The sequence below is a fragment of the Pseudopodoces humilis genome, chromosome 18 (genome assembly GCF_049639895.1).
Source record: "Pseudopodoces humilis isolate 2021_Gansu_Grassland_sample_001 chromosome 18, ASM4963989v1, whole genome shotgun sequence".
NCBI classification, from domain to species: domain Eukaryota; kingdom Metazoa; phylum Chordata; class Aves; order Passeriformes; family Paridae; genus Pseudopodoces; species Pseudopodoces humilis.
The window spans coordinates 186,726-212,830 of NC_142217.1; the positions used below are offsets into that span (position 1 = coordinate 186,726).

At 47.6% G+C, this 26,105-nt stretch overlaps 2 protein-coding genes across 2 annotated transcripts in view; one reads left to right on the forward strand and one right to left on the reverse strand.

Annotated features, from left to right (window-relative positions):
* LOC102104375 (uncharacterized) overlaps positions 1-26,105 on the reverse strand; it is a 268,555-nt gene that overhangs the window by 169,134 nt on the left and 73,316 nt on the right. Inside the window, 2 exon segments of the mRNA XM_088063819.1 lie at positions 19,551-19,825; positions 19,827-20,184. Of these exon segments, the coding sequence (XP_087919945.1) occupies positions 19,551-19,825; positions 19,827-20,184 (633 nt within the window).
* Positions 1,268-16,235, forward strand: LOC148182845 (uncharacterized). Its single transcript, XM_088064217.1, has 9 exons — positions 1,268-1,364; positions 1,723-1,794; positions 4,005-4,160; positions 4,668-5,666; positions 8,909-9,020; positions 10,351-11,170; positions 11,698-11,804; positions 15,679-15,788; positions 16,150-16,235. Exons 1-9 carry the CDS (start codon positions 1,268-1,270, stop codon positions 16,233-16,235), a joined length of 2,559 nt encoding a protein of 852 aa, XP_087920343.1.

Genomic DNA, 26,105 nt, shown 5'->3' on the forward strand with positions numbered 1-26,105 from the left:
GCTGTTTATTTAACAGAAATTGAGTAATATTAAATAATAAAACCTCTTGCTGTTCGATGGGATGGCAAGTCTAGGAAGAAAAGTCCTTTTCATGTGGTGTAGCTCGGCTCGCTCAGGTTCTTATCAGTCCCTCCGGCGCTGGAAAGTGCCGAGGCCCAGGCCCCGGTGGGCCACAGGCGTGAGCTCCCGGGGTTTGGCTGGGTGTTCAGTCCAGAGCAGGCTTGCACAGATCCAAGAAAATTGGGAAAAAACCAAACAAAAGTCCAGGGAACTCCTCTGCCTCAGCTAGCTAAAACTAACTAAAAGCCAGAGAGAAGCTCTGTCCCGCTGTCTGTCCGTGCTGCAGACACCACAGTCCAGGAGCGGGATGTGTGGGAGTGATGTTTTTCCTTAACACAAACTGTGTGCTTCTTCTTTCCCCTCTCTTGCTCTCAAAGCCAGTCTTAAAGGTGCAGAACTTAATATATAACATAAACCAGACGACTGGGGATACCAGTATCATAAAGTCACCCCAGGACAAGGCCCTACTAAAAATTCTGTCCCATCTTTTTTACAAGCCCCCTTAAAGTACTGAAAGGTAGCAATCAGGTCTCTGTGGAGCCTTCTCCTTTCCAGGCTGAACACCCCCAGCTATCCCAGCCTGTCTCCAAAGCAGAGGGGCTCCAGCCCTCAGAGCATTTTGTCCCTCCTCTGGACCAGCTCCAACAGGACCATGTCCTTCCTGTGTTGGGCACTCAGAGGTGGATGCAGTACTCCAGGTGGGCTCGCACCAGAGCAGAGGGGTGGTGGAATCACCTCCTTCAAGCTGCTGGGCAGCCTCCTTTGGAGGCACATGGCTGGCTCATGTCCAGCCTCTCACCTTGCAGCAGCCACAAGTCCTTCTCAGCAGGGCTGCTCTCCATCCCTTCATCCCCCAGCCTGTGAGATCAGCTGGGCTGGGACCCTGTCATAGCCCTTGGACAGAGCTGCTGGGCAGGATGAGCTCCCTAGTGAAGAAGGCAGATCCCACTCCCCACACAATTCCACCCTGGACATGAGGTCACAGCAGCCTGTGGGGTGACAGCAGGCTGAGGTGACAGCAGGCTCTGAGGTCACAGAGGTGCCAGAGCCCCGTGGTTGCCCAGCACCACAAGGAGCGAGCAGTCAGTCCTTGACCACGACTGTTGTGGCAGCAGCGGCGGCGGCAGCAGCGGTGCTGACATTGGGACAGCGGTGTCAGGACAGTGGTGGCAGCAAGAGCTGCAGGACTGGCAGGGGGCAAGGCACCATGGCCCCTGCTCTGGGCCTCCTCCCCCTGCTCCTCCTGGCAGTGGCCCTGCCTGACAGGGTTGCCCAGGCTGCTCCGTGGCGAGCAGGGCGAGCAGGTGAGCCGGCGGTCTCGGTCCCCATTCCCGGGACAGTGCTCCCTTCTCCCTGGGAAGCGCTGGGGATGGTTTTCCCCAGGGCTTTAGGGAGGGTTTCCTCTGTGGGAGGGAGAGAGTCTCGAGAGGCCCTGGGCTGGTCCTGCTGCCCCTCCAGGGATGTTGCACAGGGCCTGCAAAGAGGGTGGAGAGTGACCTGAGCCCGCCCAGAGCTCCCCAGGCCTCTCTGCAGCTTTGGCCATGTCCATTGACATCTGGCTCCCACAGCCTTACCCAAACCCCTTGCAGTTCCCAGTTCCCTAAAACAGAAGGGGATCTCAAGCGCATCATGGACATGGTTCTGATCTGTGCTCCCTTCTAGATTGGGATCGTAACTTGCATTATCTGGATGCCCTCTTGGATAATGGCTTGAAACGCTTGGAGAATGCTGGAGGCAAGTTGTCAATGTGCCTTTCCTGAGAGAATAACTGGTGTCAGTGTGGCAAGAGCTCCCTCGTGTGCCATTATCTCTTAACATAATCTTAGGCTTGATGGATTCTGGAAACCTTGCCCTGCTCTCTTCTGGGGCCCTGAGTGATCCCACAGCATTGCTGTCAGTGGGAGGAAGGAGCATTTAGCTGTCAATCTTCTTCCCGTGTGCAATGCCAGTGTCTCCTTCCGTGTGCTCTGTGCAGCCACGGAGAAGAGCAGAGAGGGAAGGGGCCAGGCCCAGGGCTGTGCCCCGTGGCTGTGCCTTGTGTGGCTCCTTTGCTGGCCCCAGGGAGCCTGAGCTGCCACTGCCAAGCCCTGGCCCTGCGTGGGGCTCAGTTCAGAGCTGCTGGCATCTCCAGGGAGTCTTTTCTCCCCTGACTGCCATGCAAGTGGCTTCTTCTATCCCAGTGTGGGGACACTGCAGGCATGTTGTCCCCCTGTCCATGCTCCTGAGTGGAAGGCAGAGAGGAGGGAGTGCCTTGGAGGGGCACCAGTCACCCAGGTGCACTCACTGCCACTCTGGACTGAAGGAGAAATGGAACTACTTTCCATTAAGGTCCTCCTAGATGGAAGAACCAAGACAGAGAAGACAAGAAATCCCTGGAGGCATCTCAACTTCTGGACAAGATGCTGAGTGATCTGGAGAGACGTCGTGGTGGGTACATGTCCCTCAGCCTTCTCCAGAGACTCAGTAGCCAGGGGCTTTCTCTGCACATCTGGACACGCCATGCCCGGCACAGCAGGAACGGATCCATGGCAGCCTTGCTGTCCTGCTGCTGCTTTCATGGCCTGCAGGGCTCTTTCCCAGCCTGGCCTGGCTGCAGCTTCTCCCCAGCCTCTGCAGGAAGGCATTTGGCATCAGCTGACAGGGTTCCCAAACTGCAGCAAGGGTCATAAACAACCTGAGATCCCCTGCAATTTCCCGGTCTTGGGCTAGATCAGGCGTAGGGGCTGTTTGGAGGAGGGAGGGCCCTGGCCCAGCCTCAGTAACCTGGGTGTTTTCCTTGTCCTTATCCATGATTTTGACAAGTATTGCCTCCTGAAGATACCACCTCACCTAATGGTGAACAGTTCTATCTTATCCAGCTGTCCCTTTTCCTTTCTCAAGTGCTGGAGGAAATGTCTGTGCAGACGATGGCATATGCTAGAGGAAGCAATGTCTCTGTGCCAGCTCCTGATGCAGGAAAGGAGGAGATGCCAGGCCCAGGCAGAGGAGGTAATTGCTGTGCTGGGCTCAGCCCTCGGTGGGGCTGTGTGCCAACAACTCTTCCCCCATGGCTTGCCCTTGCATGGCTGAGCAGCAGCCAAAGCTGGAGGTGCTACAGCTTCCAGGCCCCTGGGAATTGGGATTCCTGCACCAACATCCATCCCACTGCAGCTGCTTCCAGAGCTGGCCCTAAGCATCCAGAGGACCAAGACACAGGAGCAGCCCTGAGTGGGAGCCCTGCTGTGAGCCCAGGGCCACAGCCAGCCCTGGCTCCCAACTGGGCAGGGGCTGCACTGGCCCCTGACAGGGCCTGGCTCTGTCCCCTTGGGCTGGGGGGAGCTGTCACGGAGCAGGGAGGGTCAGGGGTGGCAGTGGCTGCTCAGGGATGGGTTTGGCCCGTGTCCCTGGAAGGAGCCACTGCCCAAGCAGCTGCGCTGTCCCCAAGCTCTGCTCCCGGCTGTGGAGGAATGGCTAGAGAGCAAAGGTCATATTCCCATGCAGCAGTTAGCTGGGAAAGAGTTAGACAATGGAGTACAGTTGGTGTGAGATGTTGCAAAGTTCAGGAAGGCCTTAGTGATAACTGTTAACTGAGAACAGGATGCTGTGATCAGAAGAATGTGAATTCAGCATAGATGAGCGATCACAGGAATGTAGAATTAGGTGGAGTTGACCTTAAATGAAATATCCAATAATGAGCTTTCTTTTGCACTATGTATGAGCCTAATTACTGATGCTATATAAGTGGTTATAGAGTTGCTAATAAACGAGACTTGCTGATCATTCATATTGAGTGCTGCATTTTCTCCCGCCGAACTCATCAAATGGTGCCCGATCAACAGGGACCTTTGGGACCCTAGAGACTTTTGGGACCTCAGAGACCTTTGGGACCTTTGGGACTTTAAGGACTTTTAATAGCAGTCGGAGTTGGCCAAGGGTGTCGGCGACAGGGGACGGGTCCTTTGCAGCAAGGACGGCGAAAAGCAACAGCTGTGCTGCATTCCAGGCAACCTCGGAGGAGAGTCCTGATCGCACAATAGGGTTGCCGCGCCCAGGTGACCTCAGAGGAGAGTCCTGCCGTAACGTGCTGCCGAAACCTTGTAGGGGCTGCAACAGCGCTGACGGTAAGATGGAAAGGCAAGCAGCATATGATTTATTTACCTGCTTTTTAGAAAATCGACAGGTTAAAGATTTTGATTTGCGCAAGGAGCTTCCTGGACTTCTTGCTTATGGGTATGCTCAGGGTTGTTTTCAGAATCCCCATACAGTTCATGAATTAAGTGAGTGGCGAAAATTTGGAGATAAATTGTGGGAAGCTACTTTAGATGATGATAAAACTGCTAAAAAATTAGGAAAACTGTGGCGGACAGTTCATAATGTTCTTTTGCAGTATCAGGCTGAACAGGCAGCTGCCACAAAGGCATCTGCAGCTATGTCAAAAAATAGATTATTAGAGGGAATTAATGAGTGTCCGTTGCCACCAGCCACGAACACAGTAATCTTGAATCCCCCCACGCAGTCACTGACCCCTGCTGCAGCTGCTAATCCTTTTGTGTCGTCTCAAATTCCTTCACCTACTAACCTTGATTCTGGAATGGAGCCTTCAGCACCGTTACCATCCTCCCCTATAGGAAATAAATCTGTCCCTGAGGTAGGGCGTGAGTTAGGTGAAGTTATTGCACGGGAAAGAAGAGAGACATGGGCTACGTTAGCACGGAATATTTTGCAAGAGGGAGATCAGGAATTAGTAGACGCTGTATTGGAAGTAGCATGTCCCGTAACCTTTGCACCAATGCAAGGGGGAGGAATACAAGCTCAAATTACAGCTTTGGATTGGAAATGGTTATCACAGTTGCGATCTACAGCCAGTCAGTTTGGAGTGACCAGTGAACCGGTTAGACAGATGATTGATTATTTGTGGGGTACACAGATTTTGTTGCCTGGAGATTGTAAGAGTATTATGAAATTGATTCTTAGTCAGCATCAGCAGTTGTTGTTTAATGCACACTGGCAAGCTTATTGTCAAGAAAGTGTAAATGTGCAAAGGCAGGCAGGTGATCCACTGTATGGATTAACTTTGGAAGAACTTATGGGAATAGGAGCATATAGTCAAGTGGAAGCACAAGCTATATTGGGACCAGATAAGTTGAGAGAAGGAATGCGGTTGGCGCGAGCTGCATTTGATCGGATCAAGGAGCCAGGAGGTATTCCATCTTATATGGGCATTAGACAGGGGCGAGATGAGCCATTTGGAGCATTTATTGATAAAGCAGCTTCAGCTATAGAGCGAGCAGGTGTTCCTGAATATATGAGGGGAGCATTATTAAAACAATGTGCCTTACAAAATTGTAATCCAGCAACCAGGTCAATTTTAAATTCCCTAAATGCTAATTGGACTATTGAGGAAGCATTAGAGAGAATGTCTAATATACCGGTGGGCTCACAGGCAATGTTAGTCCAAGCAATTAAAGAACTAGGACGAGGGTTAGAAAAGCAGGCTACATTTAATCAGAGTCAAGTTTTAGCAGCTCTTGCACCCCTACAAGCGGCTACAACTAACCATGTCAGGATTCCAGCCTCCCGATTCAAATGTTTTTGCTGTGGCAACCTTGGACACATTCGGAAGGAATGTACTGTACCATCTGTTTGGTGCAATCAGTGTCAGTCCAATACCCACGCTGATAATGTCTGCTGCCGGAGATCGGGAAACAGGAAGGCCAGCGCAAGAAGCTGCCGCGCCAGGACACAAATAGCAGCTGCCGGAACATCAGTGCAACTTCCCTCCAGCCTGCCACATTGGGGAGCCTCGGCCTGGACCTGGCAGCCTCAGTGACTGTGGATTTATTAACATCACAACCCTACAAGATTCCCACTGGAATTATTGGACCAGTGATAATAAATGGAAAAGCTATGGGTGCATTAGTGTTGGGACGTTCATCTGCTAGTCTAATGGGACTATTTATTTTACCTGGAGTAATTGATGTGGACTATTCTGGTGAAATATATATCATTGCATATACACTGGCACCACCAGCCAGAATTGATAAGGGACAGCGAATTGCACAATTGGTGCCGCTGCCACAATATACCCATCAATTGACACCATTGAAAAATCAATCACGGGGAACGAGTGGATTTGGTTCTACAGGAGGACTTACATTGCTTACCCTGGACTTAAACACTCGACCCAAGCGAACAGTTGTTCTCAATTATAATGGAGAATCCCACCAATTAGAAGGACTATTGGATACTGGGGCGGACTCAAGTATTGTTGCTCCACAATATTGGCCCCAAGAATGGCCTTTGTTGCCTAGTATGGTTACTGTTACAGGGGTGGGAGGCTTAACTTTAGCAAAAAGGTCTCCACAAATCCAGATTCAATTAGATGGAAAGGTCATTAATTCTGTTTTGTCAATTGTTCCATTACCAGACAAGGTTCAATGTCTAATTGGACGAGATATTTTGTCACAACTTGGCGTTGTTTTGACCAATGAGCACCCTTTAGAATAGAGGCCATTGTTTGGACTTTCCCACTCCCACTTAAATGGATAATTCAGGAACCAGTATGGGTTGAACAGTGGCCTTTAAAAAGGGAAAGTCTCCAACAAGCTCACCAATTGGTGCTGGAACAATATCAACAAGGGCATTTAAAGTTGTCAACAAGCCCTTGGAATACTCCTATTTTTGTTATTAAAAAGAAATCTGGAAAATATCGATTGCTGCATGACTTACGTGCAGTAAATGAACAAATGGAGCCAATGGGGGTGCTACAACCTGGTTTTCCCAATCCTGCAATGTTGCCTAAAGACTGGCCTTTGCTAATAATTGATTTAAAGGACTGTTTTTTCACTATCTCACTGCATGAACAGGATACTTGCAGATTTGCTTTTACCTTGCCTTCATTAAATCGAGCAGAACCAGACAAGTGATTTGAATGGACAGTTTTACCACAAGGTATGCGTAATTCTCCTACCTTGTGCCAGCTTTATGTTGATAATGCTTTGCAGCCACTACGTCTTCGATGGCCTACAACTATTATTTATCACTATATGGATGATATTCTTTTTGCTCAGTCACAACCATTTGCAGATAAACAAGTTAAGGACATTCAAACACAACTATTTCAGAATGGACTGGTTGTTGCACCTGAGAAAATACAGCAGTCATCTCCATGGAAATATCTCGGGTGGACTTTAACTGAGCAATATGTTGCCCCTCAGAAACTGTCATTAAACATGTCACTTCATACTGTTCATGATGCTCAGCGATTGCTGGGAGATTTACAATGGCTTAAACCTGTTGTGGGTATTCCTAATGAACTCTTACAATCCTTACGACCTTTGTTAAAAGGTACTGATCCTACAGCACCTATACAGGTTACCAGTGAACAACAAGAAGCTCTCAATAAAATAATGGACTGTATCCAGACAGGTGTTGTTCATAGACGAGATCCAGACTTGGACATTAACCTTACTGTATGGTTTGGACCTCAACATCTCATTGGTGCTTTAACGCAGCAACAAAAGAAAACGGGGGAGATATGGGTATTAGAGTGGTTGTTGCCACCATTACAGCAGAGACATACCTTAATTCAAAAAATTGAAATTTTAGCAAATTTGATAAAACAAGGACGGAAGCGATTGTGGCAAATTATGGGTGCAGATCCAGCTGTAATTCAGATACCAATAAAAAAGGATACTTTAGATTGGTATTTAATTCACAGCTCCACATTGCAAGAAGCATTGCTTGACAACAGCAGTGTAGTCAGTACTGAGGAAGTGCCTCGAATACCACTACGATGGATAGGCCAGCAGAATTGGATTGAAAAGCCCAAATGATCATTTGTGCCATTACCAGGGGCATCAACTGTGTTCACTGATGCTGGAAAGAAATCTCGTACAGCTGCTGCTACATGGCAAAATTCAGAAGGAAAATGGAATCATCATATTATTCCAGCTCAAAAGGAGGACACGTTACAAACTCTGGAATTGGTTGCTGTTGTTTGGGTTTTGGTGCAGTTTAAGGGTCCTGTTAATGTGGTAACTGATTCATTTTATGTTGCAGGAGTGAGTGAACGTATTGAAAATGCAGACATTAAGGAAGTAAAAAACCCTCGTTTATATGAACTGTTTCTGCAGCTTCAAAGAGCAGTAAAGCTGAGGACTGCTGCCTTTGCTATTATCCATATTCATAGTCATAAATGGGATGTGGGTTTAGGAGAAGGAAATGCTAGGGCAGATCGATTGGTTTCATTGACACAAAATAGTCCTGTCCCACCACAGACATTAGCTAGAGAAGCTCATGCCATCTTTCACCAAAATGCAAAAGGTCTCCATAGGGAGTTTCAGATACCTTTAGAAGAGGCTCGGGCTATTGTCAAAGCATGTCCTATTTGTAGTTTTCACAATCAAGGCAGTGGATTGGGTCTTGGGGTAAACCCCAGAGGATTACAGGTTAATGAGTTGTGGCAAATGGGTATTACTCATGTTGCAGAGTTTGGGAGAGTTAAGTATGTACATGTCACCATTGATACTTATAGTCATTACATCTGGGCTACAGCTCAATCTGGTGAGAAAGCACGGAATGTTGAGCGACATTTAGTAAGTTGTTTTGCAGTTATGGGAGTTCCACGATCTATTAAAACAGACAATGGGCCTGCTTATTGTAGTAGTAGAATTAAGCAGGTGATGCAATCATGGGGAATCAAACACATAACAGGGATTCCACATTCTCCCACGAGTCAGGCAATAGTAGAACGAGCTAATGGTACCTTAAAACAATATCTGAACAAATTTAGGGAGATTAAAGATCCACAAGAACGATTATTGCGTTGTTTATTTGTTCTAAATTTTTTATGTATTTTTGGAAACAGTGATTTGCCTGCAGCAGTACGTCATAGTGCGCCTGAAGCAGAGAAAACTCAAAGTCCAATATGGGTTCGCTATAGGGATCCAAAAACAGGACTGTGGGGAGGTCCTAGCAAGGTACTGTACTGGGGACGTGGTTATCTTTGTGTGTCTACCCCCACAGAGCTTGTTTGGGTGCTGAGCCGATGGACTAAACCTGCTGATCCCAGTGATTTACCTTCAGTGGATCCAGAAAATTTAGCAGATACTTCTTGTTCTCTACCATCAACATAGAGATGGGATCTGATGAACTCTTACACGTGAATCGTGTGCACAGTACCAAATTGTGAATGTTATCTTTTGTATGTTATATTTGTAAAGTGTGTAAGGAAAAGTGGTGGATACATTCTAAGTGGGGTCGGTCCCCAAGAGGGATTTGTACAGAGTGTTACAACTTTGAAAGAAATTTAACTGAGATTGCATTACAGGAAGGTGTGCAAACGAGACAATTTGAGAAAGGATCTGATAGATGGTGGGAGATTTTTGCTTTTGGGATAAATCCAGAAAATTATTGTTATCATCCCAATACCCCTTTACCATATATTCTTGAAATAACCACAATACGTTGTCGTAAGACACTTACACAGGTCAGGTGTGATATCCCAGGGGTAAAAAAAATAAAAATTGGGAGCAATTTTTAAAACGGCAGTCTCGAGAGAAAAGGTCTTTCCCTGAAAGTTATCCCTGCTGCCGAGAAGATGGAACACCCCGTGGTTCGAAGCAACCGAATCGACGGGCGAGGCAGAGGGGTAAAAGAAAAGGGAAGCAAGATCTCACATGGGATCCAGCCAAGATGCTGGCTGAACTGCCGCAATCCTTTTAAAGTCCTTAAGGGACTACCTCTGATCAGGTTATTGTTGTGGTTTACCATGATAAAGGGAAATGAAGGTTTTTTGATTGACATGGATGAGAGACAAAATATGTGGGTAACATGGGCTAATCAAACTGGACAGGATAATTTTTGCCTTTCAATGGCTACCCCTTCAGATCCTTTTCGAACTTGTTTAGTTGGTGCACCTTTAGATGATTCACTCAATGCCACAATGTTTAAAAACTGGACAAAGAATTGGAAAACACCTAAAGAAGCAAACAAAACATTATGTGAAATTCCATCAGGTAGATTCAGGATCAGTATCTGTGACACAGGCTTAATTCAGGCAAATCCCATTGGAGCTCAAAATTGGTACATTGCTACAGGTTTAAATGTTACTGGGTCAGAACCACAAGAGTTAAGACTATTAGGTTCAGCCCCTAGCAGTTACTGTTTAACTTTTGTCAATTGGGCTAGGAGTAATCATGCAAAAAAGTCTCATGGGCTAAATGGTACAAATGTTTCTCCACAAAATTTGCTGTACTTGCAAAATAATAATGTATACTGTGGCAATTGGTCTTGCAAAGTAAATTCTAGCAGTACACCTCTACAATTACCACCTGGTATTTTTCTAATTTGTGGAGATCGTGCATGGCAAGGACTGCCAGCAAACATTAATGGAGGGCCTTGTTATTTTGAGAAATTGACATTGTTTGCACCCACTATACAACACCTATTAGGAGCCAATAGAACCAGGTTACGAAAAAGGAGAAGTGTGTTTCAGTTGGGACCAGAATGCAAAGATCAGGTTGAGCTTTGGGAACGTCCTACAGTGATTGTGTCATCTATTTTTACACCTGGAGTATCTAGTGCTCAAGCCTTAACACAGTTACGACGACTGGCATGTTGGACAGGAAAACAGTTTAACATTACATCAAAGGTTTTGTCTGATTTGCTTTTGGATATGAATAGTGTTAGGCATGCTGTATTGCAGAATAGAGCTGCTATTGATTTTTTGCTATTAGCACAGGGCCATGGCTGTGAAGACTTTGATGGGATGTGTTGCAGGAATCTTTCTGACCATTCAGTGTCTATTCATGCTCGTCTTCAACAACTACAGAGCAATATGAAAAAATTAACCATGGAAACAAATCCATTAGAAGAGTGGTTTCAATCCCTAGGTCTCACAGGATGGTTAAAAAATTTAGCACAAATGGCAATTGTTGTTATATTGATCATTGTAATTGTGTTATTGTTTATTCCTTGCATACTGCAATGCTTGCAAAACATGGTAAAGAAAGCTACTTCTACAGTTTTGTTAGTACAAAAAGAAAACAGGGGAATTGTGGAGGAATGGCTAGAGAGCAAAGGTCATATTCCCATGCAGCAGTTAGCTGGGAAAGAGTTAGACAATGGAGTAAGTACAGTTGGTGTGAGATGTTGCAAAGTTCAGGAAGGCCTTAGTGATAACTGTTAACTGAGAACAGGATGCTGTGATCAGAAGAATGTGAATTCAGCATAGATGAGCGATCACAGGAATGTAGAATTAGGTGGAGTTGACCTTAAATGAAATATCCAATAATGAGCTTTCTTTTGCACTATGTATGAGCCTAATTACTGATGCTATATAAGTGGTTATAGAGTTGCTAATAAACGAGACTTGCTGATCATTCATATTGAGTGCTGCATTTTCTCCCGCTGAACTCATCACCCGCCTTCTAGGCTTTGTTGGGTGGCACAGCTTGTGCCAAGGGATGGCAAGGTGCCTGCAGGCCCCAGATCTGGGGGAAACAGAGAACGTCCTGGCCATATCCAGTGTGCTGCCAGCTCAGCAGTGGAGCATAGCACAGGCTCACGCTGCCCATTGCTCCCACAGAAGCACTTGACAAGTCAAATATAAATGCTGAGAATCCACTGAGCACCCCAAGAGTGTTCTGCCCACAGTATGTGCGCAAGTCCTGCATGATAGGCACTGTAGTGATACTGTTCACAGTGCCCCTTTCCATGGTCCACTGCTATGTTGGATTCCGGTGGTGGAAGGACAAGAAACGGTAAGTTGTTGTTCATCCCCACCCTCCAGCTTCTTGAAAGGCTGCTCATAGTCAGGAAACATTACCAGTGAGGCTGCTGTGCACTTCTGGATAGTCCTTGGTTGCCCAAAACACTCTGCTGAGAGTTCTGCTGCTACCCAGACCTTTCATTGGCCTCTTAATTACTGGGCCTTGTCCTGGGGAGCCCACTCGGGCTGCAGCCAGTGCTGGCTGCCACTGAGGCTGCCTGGCCAAGAGCAGCCCCAGGAGCAGCGGGCAGAGGCAAAGCAAGGTGGGCAGGAGAAAGAGCGGGGACGAGATTGGCCTTGAAAGGCAGAGGTGCTCTGGGGCCCGCTCCTGGCCAGGGACCCTGCCCAGAGCCATCCCCTGCTCTCCAGGGCCTTGAGGGGCAGCTGTCCAGCTGGGCCAAGCTGTGCCAGCAGCTCCAGCCATGCTGGGGAGCCTTGGCAGCTCTGGGCCCTGCTGTGCAGGAGGGTCCCTGTGTGCCAGCGGCAGCTGGGGGCCACAGCCACCTCCTCTCTCCACAGTCACCGTGCTGCAGCTCCAGCTTCCCGGCCAAGAAGGCACAACTCTCCCTTGCCCCCAGGGAGCCCAAAGACTGTCTGGTTTGACAGCTCTCAGACATGGCCTCAGAAGGAGGAATTGTTCCAGAAAGCAGAACAGCATCACTCCGTGCCTCCTCCACGGCCCCCCAGCCCGGCTGTGAAGCAGAAGCCCCCTGAGATCCCCCCACCTCCTCCCCTCCCGAGCCGGCCACCCTGGTCCAGCTAGGACTGAAAGTGGGCCAGCCACGGCAGGCCTTGGGCCACCAACAGCTTGGGGCATCTGCTCTTGGCTACAAATAACACGTTACCTGTGGGTAACAGCCAGAGGCAGTTTTCCTACTCTTTTACCTTCAACAGGGAAGGGCTGAAGATTGTTCCCATGCCCTGTCTCATCCTTCACTCTTTTGATTCTCATATAGCTAGGTGCTTGCTGAATCTTTTCAAATAAATTTATTAACACTTCATGTTTTACCCCACCTACCAATGGAAAAAAATCAAAATTAAAAAAATTCTTCAGTTTAGACTTCATTTTTACTGTGCTTGGGCCTCTCAAATTTTGAGCAATTGATTTTCCATGGTACTTCTTCCCTTTTCCTTCCTATCTACCAAAAGTTCATCTGGACATGAAAATCCACAGAATTACTGAGATTCACCTCAAAACCCAGAGGAGAATCTGTCACAAAATATTCTCTCTGTGTACTGCACAACAAGAAATATTCAGAGGAAAATACTGTGGGAGCTGAGGCTTGTGGAACTCCCAGAATCCTGAGCCTGCAGAGGAGGCAAACAGCCCTGGCAGTGGCTGAGGGGAATTCTCCCCACAGCCTCCTCGGAAAGTGTGTCACTTCAGGAGGGGAAAGCTTTTAAACTTTGCCTTACCTTCCTCCTGTGCTAAAATATAAGGCTCCTCCTGAGAAAATACTGAGCTACAAACAATTCTCCATTCCTCAACATAGATACTCAGGTGCTCGACTTAAAGAGTAAAACTAAATGTGGTCCAAAATTTCCCATCAAAGCCCATTTGCAGAGAAACCCCACCATATGTGAGTAAATATTCATTAGCACCAGTTCACTCTAAAGATTGCTCCTTTTTCATCCCAGAGAGAATATTAGAACCATTTGCTCTTGACAGGACTCCTTGTATGGCCCCCAGACCTGGCTCCTCACCATGCCTTGCCTGGGCTGTTCATGCAGCCGGGTAGCACCACCTGACTTTGCCACCCTGTTCTGACCTTGGGCATGGCTGGTGCCACGGTCCCCTCTGGTGCCACGGTCCCCTCTAGTGCCACGATCCTCTCCTGGCTCGTGGCGTGTCCCTGCTGCTGGAGGAGTCCTGCTTGTGCTGCTGCCTGTATTCAGCAAGGCCAGTGCTACTCCCCAGACAAAGAGGGACTAAAGTCACTGCTTTGGCAGCTCATTGGAATGAGTTCAACACTTCCTCATCTCTATCACAGATAAAAACCCACATACTCCTAAAACCCACATACCAGCAGTATAAAGTAACCTCTTTTACATAGGTGAGGAGGCCTGAGCAAACAGAAGGTCGGCTTTCAAGCACATTGCGTTTTTAATTTAGTGGAAGCACTCAGTTGTTCACTAGCCTTATTTGCCAAACTGGATTGTGCGATGCTATTCTTTTGCTCATGTTAAAGAGGAGCCAGGGAGAAATTAGCTAAGAAATCAGGCTCAGGCCTGGTGCACAAATGGAGCAGGGTGGCACCTGCCCGCTCTGCTCGCATCCCTTTTTCTGCCAGACAAAGGCGGACGCGGCTCCACTGGGGGCACCATGGAAAGGGTTCTGATCTGTGCTCCCCTCTAGATTTAGATCAGAACATGGATTATCTGGAAGCCCTGGCACATGGCAGTTTGAGATCCATGGAGAATGCTGGAGGCAAGTTCTCAGTGTCCCTTTCCACACAGAACAATCAGTGTCAATGTGGCAAGAGCCCACTCACATCCATTGCCTCCTGAAGATGCCACCTCCTGTAATGGTTAACAGTTCTTATTGTTGTGGTGTGTTTTGTTTGAGTGGTTTCTCCCATTATTCCCCTAAGTCATTGGTTTGCGCCTAGTTTGTATCCTCCTACCCACCTATCAAATCCTGCCTCAAGCCTAGCCCTTGTTTTCTCATATTCCCTGCCTGTCATTACACCCAGTTGTCAGTCTTCCCTCAGGCCAGCCTCCTACCTGAACAGCCCCTTTGGAAATCCCCTGATCTCCAATTCCCCATTGGCCCATGTGACCCACTCTGCTCCCCTTGTTTCCCCTCTTGTATTGTTGAATGGAACCTTCCACTCCACCCATAGCTTCTTCCTATTGGTTAAAATTTTGTACCCTCCCTCTGGACTCCCCCATATAAAAACCCCCACAAAGTTGTGTTCTCAGTCTTCAGTCCCTGGACCCTCCAGTGGAGTAAAAGCCTTTGGAACCCGTTCTGGAGGTCTCCTCCTCATCCTTGTCTCCACCATGTGCCTACCAATATCTTTGTGCCGTGGAGCATTTGCTCTAAGCCGCACCTTGGGTCACCCCACTCCCGAGTGTCACAATCCCCTAACACAAGTGGGAGTCGTGAGAGGTTCGTTTGATCTCAGAGTGCAAAAAGGACGCCAAGGGATTTCAGTTTAAATCACAACAGCAATAATGCATCTTTATTTTAGTGCCAGCAACATGGGTTATGCGATAGATGAGAGGGAGAGAGAGAGGGAGGGAGAGATGGAGAGAGGGATAAAGAGGCAAAATGCAAACAGAAAAAAGAGGGGGGTTATAGCTACCAATGGACAAGACAGGGTCACCGGTGTCTTCTTCCATGGGGAGATCTCTCTTGAAGAAAGTAACTTGGAAAAGTCACTTTTACAGTCTGTTTCAAAGCAAGGGGCAGCTGGCCAAGAGGTGGGGAAATTCCCAGGCTATTGTGATGAGCCCCCTTGCTCTGGGAAGCAGGTGTAAGGTACAGAACAGGCCGCTCCTTACAAGTCCCTGCTCAGCAGCAGGAATGAAGGCCGTGTACCTTGACAGCACAACAAGCACACCTGCAAACAATCACCTGGCAAGTTTCCACTTCAGCCAGGCCAGAACCCCTGCAAAAATTCCCTCAGGGTCTTCAGGGTCTCGGTCCCTGTTCTTGCGATGGTTGTGGGGCAGATGAGGGTAACTTCAGACTGTCTCTTACACCCTAGTAACCCCAAATGACTCCAATGACCCCAAATTACCACAAATAACCCCAAATTACTCTAAAGGACCCCTCTGACCCCTCACCTGACCCCAAATGACCCCAATGGCCCCACACCTGACCCCACAGGGCACAGACTTTTACCCCCTGCTGAGCTCAGTCCTATACAACCCCAAATCCTTCAAAAATCCCCAAAATTTGACCCTGGGAACTTCCTGGACGAGCAGGGTCAGTTCCAGCGCAAGGAGGCCTTTGTGCCCTTCTCGGCCAGTGGGCACCCCAAAAATCCCATCAATCCTTGGGGTGGGGTCCTAAATCCTTCTGGAATCCCAAAAATCCCCAAATTCCTTTGTGGTGGGGCCCTACATTCTTTTGGAATCCCAAAATTCCTCAGGGTGGGGACCCCAGACCCATTTGGGACCCCCACCCCTGAAATTCCCAGATCATTTTTGGACCCCAATCCCAAAGCTCCCAGACCCTTTAGGGACCCCCCAGACCCTTTTTGGGGTAGCCCAGACCCTTTTGGGACCCCAGACCCTTTTGGGACCCGCAGTCCCTCTAGAGACCCCCAGACCCTTTTGGGACTCCTGACCCTTTGGGGTGGGGCGGTGCTGACGCCCCCTCCCCACAGGGCAGCGGCTGTGCCTGGGGGAGGCGCTGGTGCGGGCAGAGCTGTTCCTGTTCCTGACCTCGCTGCTGCAGCGCCTGCAGCCGTGACCCCCGGCACCCCCCGAGGAGCTGCCCATGGCCCCCCTGGAGAGCGGCTTTCGCCAACATCGTGCCCCACTTCCAGCCCCTCCTGCTGCCCCAATGAGACCCCCCCAAATTCCAGACCGCTCCCAAAATTCAGGAACCGCCGCGGGACCGGGACCCTTCCCCATGGCTGGAAAATCACCCCCCAGATCCTCCCCAGATTCCACTCCCAACATCCCCCTCACTTCCAGCTCAGGATGGGGCTCTGATGAGACCCCTCCCCAAATCCCACCCCCAAGATGCCTCCCCATCGCTGGAAAATCCCCCTAAATCCACCCCAAACCCTGCCCCAAAATGGGGAATCCTCCCTGAGACCCTCCCCCAAATTCAGGCCTCCCCAAAATGCCCCTTCTCAATGGGATCAGGACCCCTCCCCATCAATGGAAATTCCCCCAAAACCCAAAAAATTCTCCCCAAATCCCCTTCCCAAAATCAGAACCCCCCCAGGACCCCTGAAGTTCCCCCCAAACCCACCAAATTCCTCCCCCAAAATACCAAAATTCCTCACAAATCACCCCAAAAACCCCAAAACCCATATACTCCCCCCAAAGTCCCAAATCCACCCGACTCAAAATCCCACCCCAAAACTCCAAATTTCCTCCCAAACCCAAATTTCCCCTCAAAACCCCAGAATTCATCAAAACCCCCTAAATTTCCCCACCCCCCCAAAAATTTCCCCCAAAACCACCAAATTTGCCCCCCCAAACCCCAATTTCTTTCCCAAAACCCCAAATCCTCCCTCTAAGAAACCCAAAGTTCTCCCTAAAACCCCAAATTTCCTCCACCTACACCCAAATGTTACAAAACAAAAGCCTAAAATTTGTGCCCTAAAACCTTGAAATTCCCCCAGGACCCTCAAAGTTTCTCCCCAACATCCCAAATTTTCCCCCAAACCTCCAAATTCCCGCCAAATTCCCAAATTCCACCCCAAAACCTGGGAGACTCCCCTACAATAAAACAACAACTCCTCCCCAACCCCCCCCCCCCCAAAATCGCAACTCCCTCCCCAAAAATCACCAGAAAAGTTGAGAATGTAAATTTTTTATTTCATATTTTTCACACCTTGGGATGGGGGGAAAACACCAGAATTCCTGTGATTTTTCCTGTTTTTGGGGGGGCTGGGTGTCTCCCCAAATTTTCTAGCCCCCCTGGTGAATTAAAAGAGGAAAAAAGAAAAAAAAAGGGGGAATAAAGGTAAAAATAAACAGAAAAAAAAAAATCCCCTCAACCCAATTTGGGGGGAGGGGGACAAAGGATATATCGAGGGAGGGGTTGAATTCCCAGGAAAAAATTGAGGGACCCCCCAAAAGAAATTGGGGGAACCCCCCCCCCCCCAAAAAAAATTCATTTTGAAAAATGCCAAAACAAAAAAAAATTGGCAAAAAAAGGCAAAAAAAACTGAAAAATTTGGGGGGAACCCCCAAAAAATGCATCAAAAATGGGGAACTCCCCTTGAATCCAAGGGATTTTTGGGATTTTTTTTCCCAAAAGCAGAAGGTTTTTCGGGGTCGCAGGGGAGGAGACCCCCTCCAAATTCCTGGAGGTGTCCCAAAGACACTGTCTGCGGAGGCAGTGGAGCGGGACAAAAAGGGCTTTTTAGGGAAATGAAGGGAATCTGGGGGGATTTGGGTGAATTGTAGGGAATTTTGGGATTACTGGATGTCTGCGGGGAGGGGATCTCAATTTTGTGGGGTCTTGCGTTCCGGGGCCACAGGATCATGTCCAGGGAGGCCAAAGTTACTTGTAACGGGCTTGGGACACCAATGAGATGGGATTCTGCTCAGGAAACCATTTATTCAGCTCAGGAACAAACTCAGATCCAGAGACAATCACCAAACAGAGGCAGGGAGAAAGGTTTTGAGAACCAGGGTGGAGTTCAAGGTCAGGGACCACCGGGAACACAGAAAGGGAGAAACCCCAGGGGCCCAAACCCAATCAGAAATCCCTGGGTTGCCACCCCATGAGGGGTCCAGGGTGGAGTTTCTCCCGGGGCTCACAGGGCCCAACCTCTGAGGCAGAGGGATGGAATTCCATTTTGCCCATGCCACTCACTTTAACAACGTTCATTTGAAACTCAATCTTTGCCTCCCTGGGCAGGGGCACCTCACACAAAACCTCACTCAGTAACAGGCACCCCCTCCCTTCATCATCCCCAAACTTTGGCTGTCTCATTGCAGACCCCACCCCACCTCCCCAGTCCCAACCTCAACCCATCCCATCCCTGCTGAACTTCAAGACTCCCTTCCCAAGCCCTATTTCCCCCATTTCACACCTCCCAATCCCCATCCCACCCATCCTGCCCCACCCAATGCCCATCTCACCCCTCCTGATTAGCATCCCACTTCACCCAATCCCCTTCCAACTCCATTCCACCTGATGCCTTTAGAAGGCTGACCTAGAACAGAGGCTGGACAGAGATAAGAATAAAGTTTATTAAAAGGCCTTAAAGGATACACCTTGGGCAGTACAAGAGCCTGGACAGGGCTACACCCAAGATGGACCAAAAATGGTTCACAAAAATGGACAACTCATCACAAGGTCTCACATTTTTAGAAGTTCAGGTCCATCTGGATATTTGGGTTCATTGTCCAGTTACAGCTTCAGATGATGAAGTCCCATCCTTCTTGTTTTCTCTCTTCAGTCCACCCTTGTTCATGTTTTTGGGCCTGAAACTTGTAACAATTGTCCTTGGTATCAAGCTAGAAAAGGAATTGTTTTGTCTACCTACTCTGTGAAGAGAGATCACTAGGACTTAATATGAAGTTCAAAACCACAAACCTAGGCAGTGCAGAATATGAAAAATATGAAAGCTAAAACTAAAGGCATCATAGCCGGAGGGGGGGTGGAATTGAATAATTTTGGGGTGGGACTGAGTAGCATTCAGAGGCACTGAGAGGTCTTGAGGTGACAGATTGAAGTCACTCATCTCTTTGAGTACCAAGAAATGGAGACAACTCCACCAAATAACCCCACATCCCCCAAATACTCCCGAGTATCTCCCAGATTCCCTTCAAGCACTAGTAAAATGTGAGGTTTTAGATGTCTTTGATGAATTTGTTGATTTTTACCACTATTTCTCTGTTTTAAATAGATGAAGATAAATCAAAAGATAATTGAAACCAAAATAAAATGACCTCCAGCCCAGTGTGTTCCCAACACAGATCACTGGGAACATGGGTCATCAGGTCCTGCCCAACGTGGGTCCTCTGATGGGGGATGGAGCTGGAGCAGAACACAAAGCTCTTCCTGCACTTGGGGCACTCACAGGGCTTCCCTTACCGGTGCCTCTGTTGATGTCTGGTCAAGTGAGAGCTCTGGGTGAAGCTCTTCCCACACTGGGGACACTCATAGGGCCTCTCCCCAGTGTGGATGCGCCGGTGGGTGATGAGGTGGGAGTTGTCCTTGAAGCTCTTCCTGCACTCGGGGCAGCAGAAGGGCCTCTCATCCGTGTGAATCCGCTGGTGCCTGAGGAGATGGGAGCTGGTCTGAAACCTCTTCCCACACTCAGGACACTCATAGGGCCTCTCCCCAGTGTGGATCATGTGGTGGATGGTGGATGGTCAGCTGGGACCTCCGGCTGAAGGTCATCCCACATTCCCCACACTCATAGGGACGTTCCCCAATGTGGGTGCTCTGGTGAATGGTCAAGTTAGAGCTGTTTCTGAAGCTCTTCCCACACTCAGGACACTTGTAGGGCCTCTCCCCACTGTGGATGCGCTGGTGGATGATGAGGTGAGAGCTCCAGCTGAAGCCCTTCTCACACTCCCCACACTCGTAGGCCCATTCCCCGGTGTGGATCATCTGGTGGCAGATCAGTTTGTTGCTCCACCTGAAGCTCTTCCCACACTCCAAGCACTTGTAGGGCTTCTCCCCATCCTGAGGCTGCTCATGGACCACCAGCTCAGAGCCCCAGCTGGATCTCCGGCCGCCTTCCCGGCACAGGGTGGGTCTTTCCTCCTCAGAGCACCCTGGGATGGGTTTGGAGCCCCTCCTCCTGTAGGATCTCCATGACTTTTCCTCCCTGTTGGATTCCTGCGCTGTGGAGCTACTCAAAACAGCCTCTTCCAGGAGGTTCTGCTGTGGGGATTTGTCCTCCCTGGTCTCCATCCTCAGCTCCTTGTCTGGGGGAGGAAGGACAAGGAGAGGATGGGATTTGCCTCCATGCCAGAGGGAAGGGGAAGGAGATCCCCCCAGTGCGTCCCCGGCAGGACGGCGTCGGCAGCGGGGTTGTCCTGCAGCCGGGGGCCATGCTGGGCTGGGAGATGGAGCAGGAGAGAGGGGGAAAGGGACACTGACTTCCTCCTCACCGGCCTGGGTGTCCCGGGGCATCTTCCTCTTCCTCACAGCCTCCTTCTCCTACTGGCCAAGGTTTGGGAATGGGAAATCCTGGTTTGGGGAAAAACACAACACATGAGCACACTGAATTAGGGGGTTTCCTCTCTCCAAGTCCACCTTTAGAAGTCACTGGGCAGCTGGTGCCAATATAAATCCCCCAAACACCAAGATTTAGCCCTGAAAATGCCTCCCAGGAGTTCCCCATCTCTGGTCTCTCCCCTTTGGTGTTCAGGGGTTCCCCCTGTCCCAGCTGCTGGGGGTCACACTTGTACTAGGGATCCCTGTCTACTCGGTCCCTGCCCTCCTCAGGCTGCTGGGAGTGCCAGGAATCTGAAACCCTGTTTCCATCTCACCACTTAGGAATGCTAGACCTCCTGAAGTGCCCCTAAAGGGCATTTTCCACTCAGGTTTGGAGTTCTTCATTCTCCAAACATCCTCCCCAAAAAAACCCAACCCAGGGACCTCCCAGGATATCTGGGCCGAGCTCCCCCTCCTGGGTCACCTGTGGGATGGGGGATGATGATCTCAGAGGTGGGGGCTGTGAATTCAGGGAATGTTCAACCTCGTGGTTCCTTCTCCTTTCCCTGATCTTCCTTTTTCCCTCCTCTTCCTCCTGCTCCTCCTCCCTATCCCTACCTTCTTCTCCTACTTCCATTTCTTCTTGCTCTCCTTCTTCATCCCTCCTCTTCCATCCCTCCTCCTCCTCCCCCAGGAGCAGTGACACCCTCGGTGCCCCATTCCCAAACCCCTCACAGCCCACGGCAGGAGCAGGGATGGAGCCGGGCCAGGTTGGGATGGGCAGCGCGGGGCTCTCAGCTGCTCCCACCCGCTGGGGATGGGGGGAACCCGGTCCTGGGAAAAGGAGAGGGAAACTGGGAAAATTGGGGGCTGCAGATCCAACCTGGGGCTGGCTGGGGACCCTGGCTGGGGACTGCCAGCCCTTGGGGCTCCTCTGGGGAGATGTGGGAGGGGGGAACACAGAGAGGGCTGGGGGATCCCAGGAGTGGCAGCACTGGCAGGGACTGGTTTGCACAGGGGTAACTGGAACCCTACTGGGGCAACTGGGAATGATTGGGAATGAGCACAAGCATGCTGAGGGCACATGGGATATACTGGGAGTGTCTGTGACCACACTGACAGGATTGAAATCACACTGGGAATAATGGGAACTGTGTTGGGAACAACTGGAAGCAAGTGGAAGTGACTGGGCCTACACTGGATGCAACTGGGATCACACTGGGAGGAACAGGGAGCAACTGGCATCCTACTGGGATCACCGTGGGAGCAGCTGGGCCATGCTGGGCAAGACTGGGACCATACTGGCAGCAACTGGGACTGCACTCAGGGTGACTGGGAGGACCTGGAGCAACTGGGATCAGGCTGGAAGCACCTGAGGAGTGACTAGGAGCAACTGGGATAGACTGGGAGAGACTGAGACCACAGTGCAGGTAAATGGGAGCAACTGGAACCACACTGGATAATCCTGGGAGCAGCTGTGCCCATGCTGGGGTCATACTGGGATCCTACTGGAACTAGCTGGGATCATAATGGGAGTGAATGCAAAGGTGCTGTCTGGGACTGGAACCGTGCTGGAGGTGACTGGGAGCAACTGGGCCCACCCTGGGAGTGCCAGGGAGTCACTCTGGCCATGACTGGAATCATACTGGAACCATACTGAGAGTGACTGGGTGCAACAGCTCATACTGGGAGTGACTGAGATTGTAGTGGGAGTGACTGGGATCATCCTGGACGTGACTGGAACCATACTGGGAGTGACTATGGCTCCTACAGGGATAGCACTGGGAACCACTGGGATAACAGTGGGTGTGAATTGAACCTGACTGGGGGTTACTGGGAGCTACTGGGCCCATGCTGGGAGGAAAATGTGGACACATTGGGAGCAACTGGGATCAACTGGAAGGTACTGGAACCATAAACATGCTGAGGGGACTGAGACCACAACTGGGATCATACTGGGAGCAACTGGCAGGGACTGGGAAAGAATGGGATCATTCTGAGGTAACCAGAACCTTGCTGGGGCAACTGGGATATACTGGGAATGTCTGTGACCACACTGGGAACAGCTGGAACCACAGTGGGGGCAACTGGGAGTGGGCGGGACCATGCTGAGATGGACTGGGACTATTCCAGGGACAACTGGGATCATACTGGTAGGAACTGGGAAGAATTGCAACTGTTCTGGGATCATACTCAACTGGGATCATGCTGGGATCACAGTGGGAGCAGCTGGGTCCATGCTGGCTGAGACTGGGATCCCACTGAGGGTGACTGGAATCACACTGGGATTGACTGGGAATGGCTGTGAGCAACTGGGATCATGGTGAAAGCAACTGGGAGGAGCTGGGAATGACTGGGAGCATGCTGGGGCTGACTGGAATGTACTGGGAGAGACAGGGAGTCCCAGGGATCACACTGGAGGCTACTGGGGTCATACTGGCACTGACAGGGAGCAACTGGGGGCCACTGGCCTCATACTGGGAGTGACCGGGATCAGACTGGGAGTGTGTGGGAAACTGGAAAATTGGGGAAAAATGGAAAAAAAGCCCAGGACAAATTCAAGAAAAATGTAAGGGAAAATTCAAGGAAAAAACAGAAAAAAATCAGGGTGAAATTCAAAAAAATCAGGGAAAAATCAGGAAAAAATTGGGAAAAATTTTGGAAAAACAGGAAAATTTGACCAAAAATTGGGGAAAAGCAGGAAAAATTTTGGGGAAAAAAGAGAAAACTGAAGGAAAAAATGTGAAAAAATTGGGGGAAAAATCAGGAAAAAAAATGGAAAAAATTTGGGAAAAATCAGGAAAAAAATCAGAAAAAATGGGGAAAAAATCATGAAAAAATAGGAAAAGAAGGAAAAATCATGAAAAACCAGGGAAATTTGTAAAGAATATTGGGGAAATCAAGAAAAAAAACTAGGAAAGAACTTGGAAAAATTGGGGGAAATCCAGAAAAGAAAGAGGAATAAAATCTGGAAAGAAATAGGAAAAATCCCAGGAAAAATAAGGGAAAAACTTGGGAAATTTGAGAAAAAATTGGGAAAAAGCTAGATAAAAATTGGGAAAGGAAGAGAGAAGAACCAGGAAAAAATGGGAAATACATGAAAAAAATGGTGAAAAATTGTGAGAAATCAGGGAAAATATCAGGAAAAGAAAGCCGAAAAGACCCTGGGAAAAATCAGGAAAAATCAGGAAAAAATTGGGAAAAATATTGGAAAAATATTGGAAAAACCAGAAATATTTGAGAAAAAATTGCAAAAAAATAAGGAAAATAATTCGGAAAAAATCAGAGAAAAAAATGCGGAAAAAAAAGAAAATCAGAGTAAAATCAGGGAAACAAACAGGAAAAGGATAAAAAAATCTGGAAAAATCAGAAAAAAATAATGAAAAAAATGAGGAAAGAATTGGGGAAAATCAGAAAGATTAGGGAAACGAAAAGGGAAAAATTAGAAAAAAAAATGGGATTAAAACAAGAAAAAGCACAAAAATCACGGAAAAGTTTAAGAAAAAAAATGGGAAAAAATTGAAAAAAAAATCAAAAAAATAAAAAAATCTTGAAAAAGAATCATAAAAGAAATCGTGAAAAAAGTCAATAAAAATCAGGAAATAATGTGGAAAATCTGGAAAAATATTGAGCAAATATTGGGTAAAACTGAGAAAAGAGAGGGAAGAAACCTGGAAAAAATCAGTAAAAAAAATAGGAAATAAAGGGAAAAATCAGGGACAAAATATGAAAAAAAATGAGAAATAACCAGGAAGAAATTGCGAAAAGAAGAGGGAAAAAACAGGAAAAAGTGGGGGAAAATCAAGAAAAAAATTTAGGAAAAAAATTGGGAATAAACAGGGAAAAATCAGGAAAAGAAAGAGGAAGAAGACTGGGAAAAAATTGGGAAAAATCAAGGAAAAAAAAAAATGAGGGTAAGAAAGTGGAGAAAAAACTTTGGAAAACTGGAAAAAAAATTGGGAAAAAACTAGGAAATATCAGGGAAACAAACAGGAAAAAAACAGGAAAAATTAGGAAAAAAAGGAAAATATTTGGACAAATCACAGGGAAAAATCAGGAAAAAAATTTGAAAAATATGTGAAAAAAATTGTGAAAAAAGAGGGAAAAAAAAGAAAATTAAAAAATTGGGGGAAAATCAGGAAAAAAAAAAAGGGAAAAACAGAGGAAAAAATTGGGAAAAAATGGGAAAAAAACAGAAAAATTATGGAAAAATTTGAGAAAAAGTTGGGGAAAAGACAAAAAATTTTGGGAAAAGAAGAGGGAAAAATCAGGAAAAACAAAAAAATCAGGAAAAAATGGGGGAAAAACTGGGAAAAATTCAGGGAAAAATGAGGGAAATATCAGGAAAATTAATAAAAAAAAAAAAGAGAAAAAAAAAATTGGGGAAAATAATGGGGAAAATCAGGAAAAGAAACAGGATGAAATCCCCCAATCCCATTTTTTCCATGGAATTTTGGGAATTGCCTACCTGGGAGGTTGTAGAAGAATTTCCAGACCTGGGAATCCAGAGAGTGGGGAAAGGTGGAATTGCAGATGAGCTGGTCAAGATTTTTGGGAAGGTAGTTGGCCTGGTCCTATTCCAGCTTCCAGAATGCTCGGATGAATCCCACTCCTCCTTCCAGCTAGAAATCATGGAAAAAACATGGGAAAGCTGTGATTCAAAATCATGGAGTTTTGCCCCCAAAGCACCCTTTTTTCCTGCCAAAATTTCTATATTTCCCCCCCAAAATATTAATTTTTGGGATAATTAAATGGGGAAGATAGGGGGAAATAGGGAAAAATAGGATGGAAATGGAGGAAAAATGGTAAAAAGTTGGGGAAAACTAGAAAAAAATGGGGGAAAAGAGAGAAAAATGGGAGGAAAAATTGGGGAAAAATGAAGGAAAACAAAGTGAAAATGGTAAAAAAATAGAAGAAAAATGGGATGGAAATGGAGGAAAAATTGGGAAAAATGAGAGAAAAAAATACACAAAAATAAGGATAAAATTGTGGAAAAATGAGATAAAACTGGGATAAAAATAGAGAAAAAAATGGGGGAAACTGGGAGAAAAATGGGGGGAAAATGGGAATAAAAATGGTAAAAATAAAGCAAAAATGGGAGAAAAATGGAATAAAAATGGGGAAAATAGGAGAGAACATGGGGAAAAAAATAAAAATGGAGCAAAAACAGGGTAAAATGGGGAAATGGATAAAAACAGATTAAAAATGGGAAAAAATTTGGAAAACATGACGGGAAATCTGAGTAAAAATGGAGGAAAAAATAAGAAAAAAATCAGAAAAAATTGGGAAAATATTGAGAAAAAATAAGATAAAAAAGAGGAAAATGCAGGAAAAAATTAGAAAAAATGGGGAAAAATGATATGCAAAGAAGATAAAAATAAGGAAAAATGGAGTAAAAATGGGAAAAAAATGGGATAAAAATAAGGAAAATTTGGGATAAAATGGATAAAAATGTGGGAAAATTGGATAAAATTGCTGGAA